This window comes from Colobus angolensis, unplaced genomic scaffold, assembly GCF_000951035.1.
Source record: "Colobus angolensis palliatus isolate OR3802 unplaced genomic scaffold, Cang.pa_1.0 Scaffold232, whole genome shotgun sequence".
Lineage (NCBI taxonomy): Eukaryota > Metazoa > Chordata > Mammalia > Primates > Cercopithecidae > Colobus > Colobus angolensis.
Genome location: NW_012115511.1, coordinates 4,087,693 through 4,107,468, shown reverse-complemented (window position 1 = coordinate 4,107,468; position 19,776 = coordinate 4,087,693). Strand labels below are relative to the sequence as shown.

The window sequence follows — 19,776 nt, the reverse complement described above, 5'->3', positions numbered from 1 at the left end:
GATCTATGGTCTAGGTATAAACTAGACTCTAGTCCTCAGATTAAAAGTATGAAGGTATAGTGTGAAGTGACCATGGAGTTTCCATAAGAGCAGTTCCATAGAACTACATTCTATGTGGTGCCATTGTTCCTGTTTGGGCAACATTCAAAATGAGAACTTAACTCACTTAACACTTCTCCCTCCTGCTTTTCTCCTCCTTCCCAAATTTTATTTTATTTATTTATTTATTTTGAGACAGAGTCTCACTCTGTTGCCTAGGCTGGAGGGCAGTGGCACGATCTCAGCTCAGCAACCTCCACCTCTTGGGTCCAAGTGATTCCCCTGCCTCAGCCTCCTGAGTAGCTGGGATTACAGGTGCACGCCACCACACCTGGCTAATTTTTGTATTTTTAGTAAAGACAGGGTTTCATCATGTTGGCCAGGCTGGTCTCCAACTCCTGACCTCATGATCTGCCCACCTCAGCCTCCCAAAGTGCTGGGGTTACAGGTGTGAGCCACTGTACCTGACCCCCAAATTTTAAATTAAATAATTAATTAGCACTAATTGTTTAAAATGTTAAGTTAAATTTCTTTTGGTGGCTTCAAAACTGACAGTATAATGGTTTACTATTTTTGCTCAACTAACTTTATCTTAACTTTCCTTAACTTCCCTGTAAAATTCTACCCTTTCCTCCAACTTTCTTCAGCCTTGCTTCCACTAGGACTTTTGAGAGTGAAAGAAGGCACTATTTGTAATTACACTGAGATAAAAGGCATAATCAAATCTTAAATGTTCATGTCACATAAGTAGGATCATATTCCTGTCAGTTCTCTCCCTGTCTGAAAATACATGCTTACAATCTTTTATTAATCAAAACATAAGATCAATAAGTTCAAATATACAGAAAAATATAGAAGTATGCAAACATGTTGGCATATTTAGATTCACCATATAAGTGAGATCATGTGGTATTTGTCTTTCTGTGCCTGGCTTATTTCACTTAACATAATGTCCTTCAAATTCCTCCATGTTGCTGTAAATGACGAGATTTCTTTCTTTTTTAAGGCCGAATTGTATTCCATTAAGTAAATATACCACATTTTCTAAATCTAAAAAAGTCAAATTCATAGAAGTAGAGATTAGAATGGTGATTACCAGGGGTTGGGGTAGGAATTGGGGCGATGTTGGCTAAAGGATACAAAATTTCAGTTAGGAGGAATAAGTTCAAGAGAGCTGTCATACACTGTAGTGACTACAGTTAATAACAAGGTATTGTATTCTTGAAAATCACTAAGAGAATAGATTTTAAGTTCTCTTACCACAGAATAAGTATGTGAGATACTCGATTTAACCATTCCACTATGTAAACATATTTCAAAACACCACATTGTACACAATAAATATATGCAATTTATTGATTTTAAAAACAAATGGTTTAAAATGCTAATATTAGTCACTTCCATATGATGAGATAATGGGCAATTTTTATTTCCTTCTGCATATTTTTATGCTTCCTAATTTTTGCCATTATCCATGAACTATGGACGGGGGGTTAAAGCAATATTTACTCTTCTAGGCAGTGGATATTTAGGACATTAAATCCAGGAACTGACTCCATTGCTGAGATGCTACTTGTGGCGATCATCTTCTCCCAAGCTCCACATTTTAGCTTTGTACAGAGTGATGTCATTGTAGACCCTAAAGTGGTTCATCCTGTGGTCACTGCGTTCCGGGTCGACCAAGGGCTCTGAGTCCCACCCAATTTCCTGGTTTTCAGTTTGTGCCTCCGGGTACTTCTTCCTTGGCCCCTGGGCAGCATGGCGAATGAGATTCAGAAACCTGGCGTCTGCCGGTTCCTCCAGGTTATCATGCCAAGACATGGGCTTCCTCGTTATCCTGTGAACCTTGCGCAGGGGATTCACGTGGTACTGAGTGTAGAGTTTCTGGGTTCGTAACTCTTTGAGGTACAGCTCCCGCAAGATCTGGTTCTGATGGACCTCATCTGTGACCACCCTCTCTTTCGGGTGTCCCGCCATGGCCTTGGAGCTGCTCGGTGGGTCCGGGGCTCTCTCGGCGTCCTCTTACCACTCGCTCGGCCGCGGGCCTTCTGCAGTCTCTAGGCAAGGGCACCCCACTCCATCTCCAGGCAACAGTGTTCGAATGATACCGCTCTGGCCTCTCCGAATCCAGCCTGTTTACTAGAACTGCCTCTGGATACTGCCAGGAAAAAGGCTTACCATCAACTGGCAAACCCAGGAGATAATAAACATAAAACTGGACCTCACGTTGGCCAATCACCTCCCTCCTTGAGAACAGATTCGATGCTTTTCAATCCCCTACCTTCTCTGCCCCTGGTTCTGCAGTTTGCTCTGTGGTTACAGACCAAGTTCCACGGAGAAGCCAGTTCAAATGCAGACGCTTGTGCAGTCTGGCTGCCCAGGCAGGAGAGGAAAGGCGCAGGCCAGGCTGAATATTCGCTTGCCATGGTCTTGGATTCCCCGTGTCTGCCAGGTCGTCGCTGGGAATCCACAGTTCTGGCAATTCTGAACCGCCTGAGAACTGCCCCAGTAGGAGGGAAAGCATTTCTCCAGGGTGAGATTTGTAAGCTGTCAGGTCTGGTTGGGGGTGGCTGGATAGGGAGTGGGGACTAGAGTACAGGAGACTAGCAAGAAGGGCTATGAGGAGGGCGAGGGGGGAAGATAGGAGGGCACTGGGAAAGGGGTGCCTGACGAACAGGGTGGCGGCACACAGACGGTCTGGTAGTAACAGAGGAAGAGCTGGGCAGAAAGTTCCTTGAGGTAGGGTACTGGGAAGGGGAGACATCGGTCAGGTTGGGCAAACGGGTAGGGCTGAAAATCGAACAAGATGGACGGCTCTGGAGAGGAGGCTGAGGGCAGGAAGTTTGAGGAGTAATGGGGGGAAGGAGGGCTGGAAGAAGAGAGCGGGAAGGAACAGAAGGAAATGGAGCCTGGGGTCGAGGCCGAGAGATTGGAGGTAGCTTTCTAGTCATTTTTCCAAATAAGCGCTGTAGTAACTCACTTGTCCAAACGAATCAAAATGAGTAACTGAGATGTGCTGAGACCGATTCCAGCTTTTATCCCCTCAGAACATTCCATCACAGAATGCCTATTATGAAATGTACATTTATCTCCTTAGGACATTTCATCACAGAATCTCTATTATGAAATGTACATACTCCCCTTTGTTCCAGTGAGGAAGCCCCACCAACCAGAGAATAGATCTCAGTTTCTTGGTTTAAGAGTGATCATGGGAAATAGCAAAGACAAGAAATGGGGCTGTAATATTGGTCCCTGTTCTTGGGATACCATGTAGTTTTGCCCCTCCACAGACAAAGATTGATCAAGGGGCTAACAGAGGTAGGGGCTTGGGGCCTAGGAGAGCAGTTCTGAAGCAGGAATTGGGAAAATGGGAAGTCAGTATCCTAGTCTCTTTCCCTTACTACATTGTTCAAAGCCCTTTCACATTATCTACCTCACTACGTGAATATGCACGATTAGAGATGTTATGTTCGTTTTACCAGTGAGGACACTAAAGACCAGAGAGGGAAGGACCATAGGCAGGCAGTGGGTGGGTAAGCAGGCGGGACAAGAACTTGGACCAAAAAGAGGGGGTAGGTGGGAGAGGCCACAAAATGGCACAAAGCGCTGACCAGCACCATTGCCTCCTCCGGTGTCTCTGGACAGGATCTTGTAGGGGATGTCTCGAGAAGAGTTGTAGTTTTTGTAGCTTACCTCTTGGTCCCTGTGCTCCCTTGGTTTGATGACTTAATCTTCACTGGAACCAGACACACAGGGTCCAAGCTGGCAGGATGACTGCCCACTCCTGAGCACCTAGTGACTAGATTTGGACTTCCTTGCTCACTACCTGAGATGCCTAACTCCATCAGATGATGAAGGGAGCTGCTGCACCCTCCCCTCTTTTTTGTCTGAAGTAGCAACCCTCTCTGCTGAACATTCCTGGTTTCTTTGAATGCCATTCGAATCATAAGCTCCTTTGGTCCCCTCCTCTCTCCTGTGCTTGTATCACCATAAGATTCTGAATTTTCTCCCTTGGCCCAACACCCTTTTCCTCCCATGCTGCATAAAACTTGCAGTTATGCTTTGGAAGTCCAGCTACATGATTAGCAAACTTCCCTTTTTCCATAGACTGCTTCTTTATTTATTGACAGTTCCTTGCCTTTCCTTGCTTTAATTGTAACTTGGATTTCTCTTAAGGACATTGCTTTTTATCTCAAATAGAAACTACTTATTCTCTCAAACTCTAAAGTACTTGATCCGAGTAAGAATGTGGTTTATAGAGTCTCCTCGCTCCTTCTGACTCCTTCAAAACCGTACTGCATTATTCCTCTCTTCATACTGGAAAATCTCTTACTCCTTATGAGTTATCTTTAAACTAGGAAAGAAAACTTACTGGGAAATAAAAAAGTAACACCTTCCTTATAATCACCTAAATGAACAAAAATGTTAATTCATAGTTCAGAAAACTTTGTCTATTCAGAAAACAAGTATGTTCTCTATTTTCACTGTGTTTTAGTCTGTTCTCATGCCGCTAATAAAGACATACCTGAGACTGCATAATTTACAAAGAAAAAGAGGTTTAATAAACTCACAGTTCCATGTGGCTGGGGAGGCCTCATAACCATGGCAGAAGGCAAAGAAGAAGGAAAGGCACATTTTACATGGTGGCAGGCAAGACAGCATGTGCAGGGGAACTCCCCTTTATAAAACCATCAGATCTCATGAGACTTACTGTCATGAGAACAGCAAAAGAAACACCCATCCCCCATGATTCAATTACCTCCCACCAGGTCCCTCCCATGACATGTGGGAATTGTGGGAGCTACAATTTAAGACGAGATTTGGGTGGGGACACAGTCAAACCATATCACACTGATTGTAAACAACAGCCAATAGATTGTTTACTTTGGAACAGGTTGAAGGAAGAGTCGACATATAGTTCCATAGAGCATGTTGCCGGCAGTGAGGGAAGAGAAAGCATGGGAATTTTTGAAGATCTTTCTAAGGTCCCTTCAATTTGGAGGATAGCACTTAAGAATCTGGGAAAGCCAAGAAAAGAAAGGAGCTCAGTTCCTCACCACATAATGACACTGGTAGCAGAATCAAGAAATAGCAGGTGCCTACATGGACTTTCTATTATGGAGACCCAGGTCCTGCAAGCAGCCTGACCCATGGCTGGCTGAGTTACTTTCCACTAACTGGACCACAGATTTGAAAGAAATGTATGTGAGGACAAAGTTACCAGAGTGCCTAGTTTTCTTGCCAATCCATCAATTATTCGAAGAACTGGGCTCATCAGGGCTTCTCCCAAGGTGCATGAAACCTGGGAGAACCACCATGCACGAGGGAGCCACAGTAGAGGCCAACATGTGGATAGTTTGGTGGTTCTGCCTCAAATGGAAGAGAGAACAAATGAAACAGAAACAAACATATTCTTAAAAATATTTTAGGCCGGGCGCAGTGGCTCAAGCCTGTAATCCCAGCACTTTGGGAGGCCGAGACGGGCGGATCACGAGGTCAGGAGATCGAGACCATCCTGGCTAACACGGTGAAACCCCGTGTCTACTAAAAAAAATACAAAACACTAGCCGGGCAAGGTGGCAGGCGTCTGTGGTCCCAGCTACTCGGGAGGCTGAGGCAGGAGAATGGTGTAAACCCACGAGGCGGAGCTTGCAGTGATCTGAGATCTGGCCACTGCACTCCAGCCTGGGCAACAGAGCAAGACTCCGTCTCAAAAAAAAAAAAAAAAATTTTAGAAGACATTTTCTCTAAAATGAAGGAAGGTAACGATCATCTGATCAAGAAGAAAATTTACAACGGCTGGCTAATGCCACAACATTCTGGAAAATTTGCTGAACTACCAGGTTAAAGATAACCTTATGAATACTCCTGTCACCTATTAAACTTAAAAACTGAGACTGAACTCACACATCTTCTAAGTAGCATTAAGTGCTAGCAGATAATGGAGCAAGTTTCAGAGGAATGCCACTCGGGTGTGGTCTGTAGGCTGGCAGCTTCAGCATCACCTGGGATCTTGTTAGAATGCCAAATCTTGGACCACTATCCCAGACATACTAATTTCAATTCTTGGAGGTGGAACTCAGAAATCAGTGTCCTAATATGCCCTCCAGGTGATTTAGATGCATGGCTAACATATGAGAGGCACTGCTCCAAACTTTAGTAAAATAAACACATGCAACTCATGAATTTTACATCATGCTAGACTGTCATTTGCATATGAAGGTAACAGACAGCCATCTCTTCTTTGTGTAAAATCAAGAAGTATATTTCTCATGAGTATCTGAAACAGGAGGAACTGAATAAAGGAATTCAGTTTCACTGTTGATGTTAGAGCTAAGATAACAAATAACATTAAGATACTTCAAGATTAGCCCAACAGCCAGTCCCTGGACTGACTGGACAAAGGAGTCAGGCCAGGGGCCAGAGTTGCCTGAAGGAATCTGGAATCCTGGCAGGCCTGTCCAGTGGGGATGGAGATAGTGCTTTAGACAGTGAGGAGCTGGTGCCTGAGATGCTGACTGAGATGGACTGGGAGAAAAAGGTTCTGCTTCACCTTCCTCCATCCTTCCAATTTATTGACAGACATTCCTGTTGGCCAAATCTAGCTGAAAAACCAGCTGAGTCAAGAACCTATGGCTCAGGGCACAGCAGGGGAAGGGGAAGGAAGGACTCTGAGGGCCAGCAGGGCAGGGACTGATGCAAAGTCTATACCCAGTCTACCAAATAAGAAATCAAACTAAGTGACAAATGGAGGAGGACATGAAAAGACTGGCAGCAGGGCCGTCTTCCTAGGCTTAGGATGCTGTTGTAGAGGGCATTGTGCTGAAACAGGCCTCACGTGAGTTAATGCTCGGCTGTTGTCATCTGAAAATTCTTAATAATGTTTGAACAAAGGCTCTACATTTTCATTTTGTAAAATGGGCCTTAAAAATTAGGTGGCCGGGCAGGTGTGGTGGCTGACGTCTGTAATCCCAGCACTTTGGGAGGCTGAGGCGGGTGGATCACGAGGTCAGGAGATCGAGAACATCCTGGCTAACACGATGAAACCCCATCTCTACTAAAAAACACAAAAAATTAGCCGGGTGTGGTGGTGGGCGCCTGTAGTCCCAGCTACTTGGGAGGCTGAGGCAGGAGAATGCATGAATCCAGGAAGTGGAGCTTGCAGTGAGTGGATATTGTGTCACTGCATTCTAGCCTGGGCAACAGAGCAAGACTCTGTCTCAAAAAAGAAAATAAAACAAAACAAAAAAAACCAGAAAATAGGTGGCTACCCCTGAGAGTAAACAGTAAATTATTTAAATTATTTAAAAATAGAAAATAGAAAAATAAAAATAGAAAAATCATGTTCATAGTACAGAATGTAGATGTTACACCTATTTATAGAAAAGCTACATAATGTTAAAAATAACAACAATAGACAAATAAAAATCCTAATATGTTCTGACACAATCTTGAAGCTTACACAAGGAAGTCTAAGTGGGTGAGTGCCCTCATCTTCCACAGGGAGAAGTAAGTAGATTTTGTTTTGCTTTATGAGATTGAATGAAGATGACTTGGAATGTTCACTTTTAAGTATGTTACTTAAAGTTGAAATAAGATCAGTCTTAATAATTTTCAAATTACCACAGGGAGAAGGGTGAAATTACCTAAAAAAAAAAAAAAAAAATACAGGCCATGTAGCAAAGATACAAACTAAGAAAGCACACTTAAACAAAATGAGAGTGAAACTGTCTCCGGTAATAATACCTACAAATGGCATTTGCTCATGTATTGAATCTCAAAATTAAACCCAATGAGTTAATGTCTATATGAGATACAGTTAAAACAGTGCATCTATAATTATTAGTGTTGACAAGAGATACTCCTAAAGCAAGTGCAATCGAAATTTTAAATAAACAGATGGGCAAAATATGTCAGGGGAATCTTGCCAAAGAGTTACTTTGTCGATGAAAAGTGTCAAACTCTGTAAAATATTTGAAGAGATTTATTCTGAGCCAAATATGAGTAACCATGGCCTGTGATATAGCCCTCAGGAGATTCTGAGAACGTGTGCCCAAGGTGGTTGAGGTGGAGCTTGGTTTTATACACTTTAGGGAGGCATGAGACATCAACCACATACATTTAAGATATGCATTGGGAAAACAACTTGAAGGAAGGGTCATTAAGGGCGGCGAATATCCAAATACTGACAGTGAATACATACAGGTCTGCAGCAACCTTAATTCTTGCCGCCTCAGAAGAATTTGACTGATGGCTTAAGGCAGAAAAAGAAATAGAGGCAAGTTTCAGAGCAGGAGAGGAAGGTTTTTGTTTTTTGTTTTTTGTTTGTTTGTTTGTTTGTGAGACAAGTTTCACTCTTTCATCCAGGCTGTGGTGAAGTGGTACGATCTCGGCTCACTGCAACCTCTGCCCCCCGGGTTGAAGTGATTCTCCTGCCTCAGCCTTCTGAGTAGCTGGGATTACAGGTGCCCACCACCACACCCTGCTAATTTTTGTATTTTTAGTAGAGGCAGGGTTTTGCCATGTTGGCCAGGCTGTTCTCGAACTCCTGACCTCAGGTGAGCCACCCACCTCAGCCTCCTAAAGTGTTGAGATTACAGGTGTGAGCCATCGCGCCCAGGCTGGAAGTTTATTAAAAAGATGTAGAGCATGAAAGAAAGGAAAGTACACTTAGAAGAGACCCAAGTGGTGACTAGAAGGACAAGTGAGGCATTTGACTTTTGGACTTGGGGTTTTACATGCTGGCAGACTTCCAAAGTCTCGCATCCCTTTTCCCATGATTCTTCCCTTAGGGTGGGCCACTGCATGTGTGGTGCCCTCCTTGTGCTCGGGAGGTGAGCACGCACAGTGTGTTTAAGAAGCTGTACAAATGCCTGCCTGAGGTTTTCTTCCCTTTTCTGGTGGAATGCCCCTGCAAGGTCATATTCCACCTTTTGGCTCTTAATGTGCATGCCTCATCTCACTCACCCAACTCCTGAAAGCTGCCGATTACTGGTTATAGGCGTTTCCTATCAACACAGGGAGACTGCCTTTCCCTGGTGCTGACTGTGACCAATTATTATTTTCCAGTGACAGTTAACAACTGCTTGACCATCACCTGATGGTCACCTGACTTTCCTGGTAGGGGTGTGGGGGGAGCCCTCTCTTGCCCCACCCATGCCTAGCTAGCTACCTCCTGGAACGGGGGGCTTCCAGGTTATAGGTAGATTTAACATTTTTCTGATTTGCAATTGGTTGAAAGAGCTATTATCAATAAAAAGGAATGTCTGGGTTATGATAAGAGGTTGTGGGCTGGGCGCGGTGGCTCAAGCCTGTAATCCCAGCACTTTGGGAGGCCGAGATGGGCGGATCATGAGGTCAGGAGATCGAGACCATCCTGACGAACACAGTGAAACCCCGTCTCTACTAAAAAAAAAATACAAAAACTAGCCGGGCGAGGTGGCGGGCGCCTGTAGTCCCAGCTACTCGGGAGGCTGAGGCAGGAGAATGGCGTAAACTCGGGAGGCGGAGCTTGCAGTGAGCTGAGATCCGGCCACTGCACTCCAGCCTGGGCGACAGAGCGAGACTCCGTCTCAAAAAAAAAAAAAAAAAAAGAGGTTGTGAAGACCAAAATTGTATCATGTAGATGAGGCCTCCAGGTGAGACTTCACAGAGAATGGATTGTAAATGTTTCTTATCAGACTTATGATGTGTGTTGCTGTTAATGCTGGAAGGTATAATGACGCACGTCCAACCCCAACTTCCCATCATGGTCTGAACCAATCCTTCAGGTTAATTTTACAGTGCCCTGGCCTAGGGGGAAGTCCATTCAGATGGTTGGGGGGCCCTTAGAATTTTATTTTTGTTTTACAACTTTATGTGGTTGAAGAGTCAAGTTCATAAGAAATTCCTAATTGCCATGAAGCCATAGCATCAAAACATCATGTGAGCAATTATTTTTATTTATAAGATAATCTTGAAAAAGTTTATGAAAATGTAATATGCCAAAGCTGATAAACCCTTTAAGTTACAAAGTGAATTTCATTCCAAGAGAGCTACTGTACGGTAATATTTCTACACCTTACCTTCTGGGTCTGCGCCCTCCATTACAACAGCCACTGGCCATACGTGAGCACTGCAGAGCGCCTGAGAGCATGGCACATCTGAGGTGAGACATCCTGTAAGTGTAAAATAAGTACCAGCTTTTTAAGGCTTAATATGAAAAAAATGTAAATTGCCTTATTAGAATTTTTTAATATTTATATTATGCTGAAATGATAATGTTTCTGGGTACATTGTATTAAATAAAATATATCGCAAATTTAAATTTAATTTCGTGTGTGTGTGTGTGTGTGTGTGTGTGTGTGTGTGTGTGTTTGAGATGGAGTCTCACTGTGTCGTCCAGGCTGGAGTGCAGTGGCGCGATCTCGGACCACTGCAACCTCCACCTCCCGGGTTCCAGCGATTCTCCTGCCTCAGCCCCCCAAGTAGCTGGGATTACAGGTGCGTGCCACTGTGCCTGGCTAATTTTTGTATTTTTAGTAGAGACAGGGTTTCACCATATTGCCCAGGCTGGTCTTGAACTCCTGACCTCGTGATCCACTTGCCTCAGCCTCCCAAAGTGCTGGGATTACAGGCGTGAGACACTGGGCCTGGCAATCTTTTTAATATTTTAATGTAGCCTGTAGAAAATTTTAAATTACCAGTGTGGCTTGTATTATATTCCACTGGACACGGATATTCCAGATAATCAACTTTATTAATATAGTTTCAATGTAGTTCATGTAGTTTCATTAATTTTGCTTTACTTTCACAATAAATACCTGAAGGAAACTGATGATTTGCTACTTGGTTACCTCTAATTAATTCCATCTTTATTGCATTAGAATTAATCTTATGAAAAAGCTACAGTTCTTACCACCAGCATCAACCCATTTATGTTTAAAGGTTACAATCATTTTTATAAAATAATAAAGGTGAGATCAAATTAATACTCACATAATTTCATAAGACAAGAGAGTAATAGTATCAGAAGTGAACTCTTAGCCAGGCACGGTGGCTCACATTTGTAACCTCAGCACTTTGGGAGGCCGAGGCAGGAAGACTGCTTGAGGCCAGGAGTTTGAGACCGGCCTGGGTAACACGGTGAGACCCTGTCTCTGCTGAAAGAAAAAGAAAAAACAAAAAGGAAGTGGACTGTTGGCTGGCTGACAGGAACCCCCACCATGAAAAATATCTCAGGGAATTTTGAGGTCAGTTCATGTAGGAAAGTCTGAATTCAGCACATCAGAGCAGGTGTAGAGGAATCAAAAGTCATTTAAAAATACATAAAAGTTTAACTTTTATGAAAATCAGATGTAAACAAGTCAAGGATTACCTATAAGAATCCTGCTGAAAATTCAGAATGTGACAATAATACAAGCATAGTAACATAAATCTCTTCCAGTCATTGACAGATTACACAGTAAAAAATTGTTACAGCTGAATAATGCTATATTATATATACATAAATAATACATATATAGTTACACATATATAAATACATATATAAATAGGTACAGATAAATAGAAACCTATAAACATTCTATCCCTTTCTTTGACAATATACCTCCTTTAAGAAAAATATAAACATATCTTCTGATTGGACCCAAAGATTCTATAATGTAGAGGTGTCCCATTGTATTAGTCCATTTTCACCCTGCTGATAAAGACATACCCAAGACTGGGTAATTTATAAAGAAAAATAAGTTTAATGGACTCCCAGTTCCACGTGTCTGGGGAGGCTTCACAATCATGGTGGAAGGCAAAAGGCACGTCTTACGTGGCGGCAGGCAAAGAGGGAATGAGAGCCAAGTGAAAGGAGTTTCCTCTTATAAAATCATCAGATCTCATGAAACTTATTCACTAAGACAAGAACAGTATCAGGGAAACTGCCACCGTGATTCAGTTACCTCCCACTGGGTCCCTCCCACAACACATGGGAATTATGGGAGCTACAATTCAAGATGAGATTTGGGTGGGGACAGAGACAAACCATATCATCCATCTTCTCAAATCTACAAACAAATTAATTGCAGTTGCAAACAACAATACTTACTTTTGTGATTCGATCAAATAGTTAAAAGGTCATGTAAAATAATGTATAACTGAGAAGAGCCAGAAGACATTCTAAAAATAAAAAATAATGAGATAGGTGTGCCCTTTGCACATAGAAACACATGAAACCATAGCAATTAAAATAGTACAGGGAAAGGACTAGACAATGAATAAATCACAGAAAATTGGTATATGGTAAAGGATCACTTAGAATAGGTGTGGGAATTCAGTTAATAGCAAACTACTTCAGAAAAATAAAGGCTAATTCCTATCTCACTTCTTAAATCCAACAAAACTACAAAATGGATCAAAGTTTGTATCATAAAAAAGAAAATCATTATACATATATTCATCTACATTACCTTGGTTTACTACTACAGTTTGCATTTTGTGGTTTGTTTACATTTATGTGTTTAATCCATCTAGTGATATCTATTTTTGTTCTTCCAGTTCTAAAATGCTTTTAATTTCTGCCATTCTCATTACTGTCTTTTTCAAACATTTCTTAACATTCCCACAGGTTTTCTTTCTAATTGCTAACAGGTTTATTCTTGTATATTAATTTAGAACTTGTTTTTATTATGCTTTAAAAGCAGTGTTTATGGATTTTGATTGGAGTTGTGTAAAATACACAGATGAATGTGGGAAAAATTGGTACATTTATAATTTGCCTTTCCAACCAAAAATCAAAAATATCTTTTAATTTCATGGATTCACTTATTCACATATCTCTGTAACTTTAGTTGTTTTCTTCAATATTGATCTTTCACATTTCTTTGTTTTCTTTCCTTTTTTTTTGAGACATTGTCTTACTCTGTCACTCAGGCTGAAGTGTAGTGGTGCATTCATAGCTCACTGAAGCCTTGAACAGGGGTCAAGCGATCCTCCCACCTCAGCTTCCCACCTTAGCTAGTGTTAATAGCTGGGACTACAGCTATTAATATGTGCCACCACACCCAGCTAATTTTTAAAAAATTGTTTTTAGAGATGGGAGCTTGATATGTTACCTAGGCTGGTCTGAAATTTCTGGCCTCAAGTAGTCCCCCCACCTCAACCTCCCAAAGTGCTGAGATTTAGAGGCGTAAAGCCATCACATCCAGCCTCTTATTTCTTTTTTAATTTGTGTCTAGGTGTCCTACAATATAGGTTTCTATCATATTTTCTTTCTTCCTTGGAGTTTGCTTGCAGAGGTTCGACTTAATCATGCTCCTCAGTTTTATGGTCTGGCGGCTTGTCATTTTTGTGGGTTTGCTATGCATTAGTTATTAGTTGTCATGCCATTGGGGGTGCGTATGTAGGCAGTGATCTCTTGAATGGCTGTATCAGTCTTAGTCTTCCTGGTTTCTCACTTGCAACGTGCACCTTCAGGTACCCTCAGGTGCCTCAATGGTGAATTCCATGCAGACTAAGGAACTCCTTCCTCTGCAAGTTCCCTTCACTTTAGGAACTTGGCTCCTTAATTCCTAGCTGCCTTGGTAGCCCTGAACAATTTGGGCCTGCCTAGGCTGGTGAGACCGTGTCAGCCTCCGGTTCATTTTGTACTCTGTTGGGCCTCTACGCCTGCAGTGTGGATTGGCAAATGCTCTGTAGATACAAAGCTCTGGAGGAGGCCCAGCTCACCTCTGTGGGTTTCCTTTCTCTCTCCTAAGGCCTGACTACCTTGGCTGCCCTCTGATACCTCCCAACAGTTTTGTTTTGTTTTTTGCTGGGAGTCCTAGAGGTGGTGTTTTTTTCCAGCTTTTAGAGTTGAGGAAGTCAGATTATCAGCCACTCTGTCACAGCCAAACACAAGCCCATCTGATCAGCTTCTAATTGGTTAAACTACACTGCATCCTTTCACTTCAGTTCTCAACTGTGATCACGTTTTTATCAAGTGGGAAATGAAAGTTGAGGAGATAAATGGTTCTAAACAGGAAACTTGGATAATGTAGTGAAGATCACATGACCAGGCAGACATCTGTTTTCAGAATTTAAGGTTTTGAAGAATATTTCCTAATTGAAAATCTAGCTTGGTGGGGTGAGTCTCTGCCCTCATGTCCCCACCAAATCCACTTTGTTTCATGATCCTGCAGGTACCGAGACTAGCATAACAGAAAGGGGCCTCTGACAGTGAAGACAGGGACAATCACTGTATCACATGGTAGCACACAGAAGATATGCCCTAAGGCTGCTGGCAGGTGTGAAGGACCTCTGTCTATTGGGTAAACAGCTCCCTTCACTTCTCTGGATCATTCTGACTGAACCAAGTGGAGCTGACAGAAGCTGTGCTCCAGTCCCCAGGGCATGGGTGGCAGCCGGTGGGCTCCAATGAGGCCATTTGGGGGAGAGGAAGAAAGAATTGGAATGGGTTTCCCTGATGAGTGTGATAGGGAGGCCATGTGTGATTGAAGGGATTAGCTTTATTTGGAGTTTTAGCTATTATACCTGACTGGATTTGAGTGTGACCAGGTGGCTTCAAATAGGACCACCCTGTGTTCCGAATCAAGCCATATGGGTACATGTGATTGGCAGGCTATAATTGCTTTGAAGTCTGTCTCAGAAAGGTAGGCTTTCCACAGTGGGGAACTAGTCAAAGGTGGAAAGGGTGTTCAAAAGATTTGGAGCACTTGTGAATGATAGGACTCCCTGAGAGATAGAGACCCCAGTGACAGAAAGCAGCAAAAATTGACTGCTTCTGATTAAAATACAAAGGAAGACAAAGAAAAAGGAATCTTAAACACATCCAGAAACAGATGAGGCAATGATATTTATGACTCATTAAGGGATTACTCTGGGCCAATCTGTTTAAATCCTTACCACAAGTCTTGGAGGCAGGCGTTGTTATCCCCATTTTATAGGGAGAAACTGAGGTGTCAAGAGGTGAAGTGAACTGTCCCAGACCCCACAGGTTATACATGACAGGGCCACTGTAACACAAATGTCTCCTTCTGAAACCTGAGCCCCTCACCGCTGCTCCATACGGTCTCTCCCTTTGGGGTAGATCTCAGAGGTTGGAGAGTCTCTCTGCTCAACGTTGGTGTTGACAATTACAACAAAGTCAAGTGAGGTTTGGCAAGTGGATGTCCCATATATAGAAAGATTTCACTGGACATACTCTTTTTAAAAATTTTTATGACTCCAAGGGAAAATACAAATTACTTTTTAAAAGTTCATGTATGTGGATAACTTCATTTTTGTGACAAGTGAAAGAATGCCCTGCAATTGTGTATGAATGCCAATCAGTGCGGTACTTTATACAAATTACATGACAGACATGACTCACATAAATATGGAAGACGGAGTGACCATTTACTAGCATCCTTGGAAAATAGAAAGCAGTGTCCCTTGAACAAAATTTCATTTTACCTGGACGACGCTTAACTAACAGCCAGCATAGGAATCATCTGGCAACGAGCCTGGGACCTTGAGATCGCAGCCCTGGAACTACAGGAACTTTCTCAAGCTCTGTGGAAACATCTGCCTGGTAAGAGCTAAAAATGTCCCATTGGTCCAATTTTAGAACTTTCCCTCTGAGTCTTTTAGAAGTAACAGAAACCTAGAGGGGAAAGCAGGGAGAAATGGGAAGAGCTGTGACCCGGAAGTGGAGAGGGGCTCCATCAAGCCTGGGTCTGGTACTCGTTAGCTTGAGCAAAGTCACGTCACCTTTCCAGCCTGTTTCCCTCCTCTGTAAAATACAAGTTAATATGACAATATAATTAATCTATTAAAACATATAAAATCCCAGATTTTAATAATATGCTATTCAAATATATTAATATGCTTTTTAAATATGCTAATATGCTTGTAGTGTTCCTCAAATTCATCTCACCACATGTCCCTTGTTTTCTGAGCTTGCTGGGGGATCCACACTCCATGGAGCGCTGCTGGGAAACGCTGGACCACAGCCAGTTCCCAAGACTTCCTTCTGAAAATCCTAGGTTTGCTCTGCAGGTGCCGCCTAACAGCTCCCTCTTTTTGTGTTCAGAAACGTTCATCCTGTGCTATCACATGTGGCATTGCCTCAGGTAAGACAAGCAGAACAGGGAGCAAAGGAAAACTTTCATTCATTAACTCAACACACACTGAGTGCCCACTAGGGTCAAGTACGAGGCCCCATCTTGGCAATGGATTTTAGAGAAGACAGACAAGCAAAGGTCTGTGGAGAAGTCTTTCCATCTATAGTTTCCAAGGAGTCCTGAGACTCGGAATCCACTGCTGTGTTAGAAGGGTTTGCACTGGGTTGAGGAGGAGCATTTACCTGGACTACGCTTGTACGGAGGTGTATGGCTACAACATAACATTGGGACAAAAGAAGAGCCAGAATTGCAAACCACAGGCCAAGGAAACCAATGACATATCTAGCGGAAGTGGGAAATATTTACTCCAAAGTACTAACATTGACTACCATGAACTGTTGTAATTATGAGCAGCTTTTACATTTTATTTTTTTACTTTTTTTTTGGAGACGGAGTCTCACCCTGTCACCCAGGCTGGTGAGCAATGGCGTGATCTCAGCCCACTGCAACCTCCACCTCCTGGGTTCAAATGATCCTCCTGCCTCAGCCTCCTGAGTAGCTGGGATTACAGGCATGTGCCACCATGCCAGCTAATTTTTGTGTGTGTGTTTCTAGTAGAGACGGGGTTTCACCATGTTGGCCAGGCTGGTCTCGAACTCCTGACCTTGTGATCCGCCTGCCTCAGCCTTCCAAAGTGCTGGGATTACAGGTGTGAGCCACCACGCTTGGCCACTTGTTGTTTTGTTTTTTGTTTTTTTTTTTAATGAACATGTGTAGCTTTTGTGATCAGAGGAAGATAAAACAGCTAAGTTTTTATCAATACCTCTATGCTTATTAAATATCTCAATGTTCAACTTTTTAAAAAATGATGGTCAAGACACTGGTCTAAGTGACAAAACCATTTCAGCCTCAAGAAGTTTCCAGGGAAAATAAGTGTTAGGAAATAGGCAAATGATTTGATATTTAGTTTTTATTTTTTTTTGAGACAGAGTCTCGCTCTGTCGCCCAAACTGGAGTGCAGTGGCCGGATCTCAGCTCACTGCAAGCTCCGCCTTTTGGGTTCACGTCATTCTCCTGCCTCAGCCTCCTGAGTAGCTGGGACTACAGGCGCCCGCCACCTTGCCCGGCTAGTTTTTTTGTATTTTTTAGTAGAGACGTGGTTTCACCGGGTTAGCCAGGATGGTCTCGATCTCCTGACCTCGTGATCCGCCTGTCTCGGCCTCCCAAAGTGCTAGGATTACAGGCTTGAGCCACCGCGCCTGGCCAGATATTTTAGTTTTTAAATAGTATAAAAAGAGACTGCAGATAAAATTGGAGCTCTCACCTGAAATCCTATGGGGGTGATTACACATGGCCACGCCAAAGGGCAGGCTGCCACGGTGGACACTTAAAATGGTTTTCTCCCCAACACTGGGCATGTGCCCTAAAGGGACATATGAGCTTATAAATATCTATGTTTGCATTCACAAGCTAGACAACTTCAATTACTTTCTTCAGTTATAGCTCTTTCTGTTAAGTCTTACTTCAGTTGACAGCTGAAGTCACCTCAAGTGGGAGGGGTGGCCTCATGTGCCCACTCATGGGCCGCACATACTTGACCTTCTCACTCTGCACTAGTGTAAACCATCTGCACCCTTACATTGGATCCAATAGCCAACACTGCTCTGTTCAGAGTCCACCTCTCCCAGTCTTTGGCCAATAAGCACCAGAGAGAAAGTCACAATCTCAGAGACGGACGAGCACTGACTTGTGCTCTCTGACCTCATCAGGTCCCTCGCACAGCCTTGCATGGCAGCTTATCCTCCACTCCTTGGCAGCAGCCTGAAACCTTCAAACTTGAATAGAGCCCCCAGCTCTCCTTTTCCTACTCTGTTTTTAACAAACCGCATCCTCTTCTTTTTCTCGAAGAAACTAGCAGTGTTTGGGCACAACTCACTCACCTTCCTGCATCCCCCTCTATCCATTTGTCTGTGTCCCCCACTCTCCCCACCGGGGAAGGGATGTCTCAGCACCTCCTGTGCCTGTCCCCTGGGCCACTCCCTCTCACTCTGCAGGCCCTCACTGCATCTTTTCGCTCTGTGTCTCCAGCCACTCCCTCTACTTGCCTCTTTCCAGAAAGCACTAAAGGTGTTCAAGCCTCCTCCATCTGAAACAAACTCTCCTTCAAGTCCCTGTCCTCACCTGGTCCTTTCTTCCTTTGTCCTATTCTTTCTGTTTGAGACCTGGTGAGTTTGAAGTGACTGGGAAGGGTCACAGTGGATATATCTAGTAGGATTTTGATATGTGAGTCTGAAGTTTTAGAAGGCTACCTGGGCTAACGGCATGAAATTAGGCATGGAATCAGGGCATGGAATTAACTAGCAAACAAAAGATGATCATTGAAAATGCAAGAATGAAGGTGATGGCCCAGGGATGTGGTTTAGAGACCAGAGGTCTAAGGTAGTGAAATCCCTCAGGTACCACAACTTTAAGAAGCTTGAAGTCACCTACACCAGAAGAACTTTCTTAAATCTTTAAAAATTATAATAACATATATCGAGCAATAAATATGTACCAGTCATTGTTCTAAATGCTTCAGAATTTTCACAAACAAGAGGTAAATATTATCAATGATTTCACTTTATAGAAGAGGAAAATGTGGCTCATAAAGGTTGTGTAACTTTGGAAGAGTTGCAGCTAAGCAAATAATGAAACCTGGCCAGGTGTGGTGGCTCATGCCTGTAATCCCAGCACTTTGGGAGGCTGAAGCAGGCAGATCACTCGAGCTCAGGAGTTCAAGACCATCCTGGGCAACACGGTGAAATCCCGACTTTACAAAAATAAGCAAAAAACAAAAATTAGCCAGGTATGGTGGCGTGTGCCTGTAGTCCTAGCTACCTGAGACCACAGGCGCCTCCCTGAGCCTGGGAGGCAGAGGTTGCAGTGAGCCGAGATTGCGCCACTGCACTCCAGCCTGGGTGACAGAGTGTCAAAATAACAACAACAACAATAATAATAACAATAATAATAATAATGTCTTAAAATAATAATAATAATGAAACCCATGTCATGGCATTCTAAAATCTGCTTGTGTTCCATATTCTATATAATAACTTGACAGGGAGCAGATCAGATGATATGATAGGTCAGGAGAGTTTTTACTTAATTTGTGCAACAAGAATTGTGTGTACACATACATAGAGTTAATGATTAAAAAATGCTTTATAAATAATTGCTTATAAGGATTAATTTGCCCAAGAACTTTCATCAATATACAAACTATAAAGGATCATGAAATTATTTTAAAAATTATTTACAAATTTATTTAGCAACCATTTATAGTTTTTGTAAGTCAGGTCTGATGCTGAAAAGCACAAATATAAAGATGGGATAGAGGCAGCGCCAGATCTCTGGAGGCTCCCTGCCTTATGAGGGATACAGCTGTGTGCATACTGACTGCAATGAGGAAAAAGCCATGAAAGAAATCACTAGAAGACAAGCAGCCTCATGCTTGGGCTCCGGAGTCAGGCGGATTGAGCCTTTGTTGTTTTATTCCAACAGAAAAGGAATACTAACAGTCTCATTGCATTGTTGCAGAGATTACAGGGGATGGTACCGCACAGACTCCCAAAGGCAATCCATGAATGGCAGAGGACGCTTTAGGATGATCATGAAAATAATGGTTAGT

At 42.9% G+C, this 19,776-nt stretch overlaps 1 protein-coding gene across 1 annotated transcript; it reads right to left on the bottom strand.

The window, feature by feature from the left end:
- Positions 1-1,608: 1,608 nt before the first annotated feature.
- Positions 1,609-2,016, bottom strand: LOC105513600 (protein FAM183B-like). The gene has a single exon (XM_011944510.1). It carries the CDS (start codon positions 2,014-2,016, stop codon positions 1,609-1,611), a length of 408 nt encoding a protein of 135 aa, XP_011799900.1.
- Positions 2,017-19,776: the final 17,760 nt, after the last annotated feature.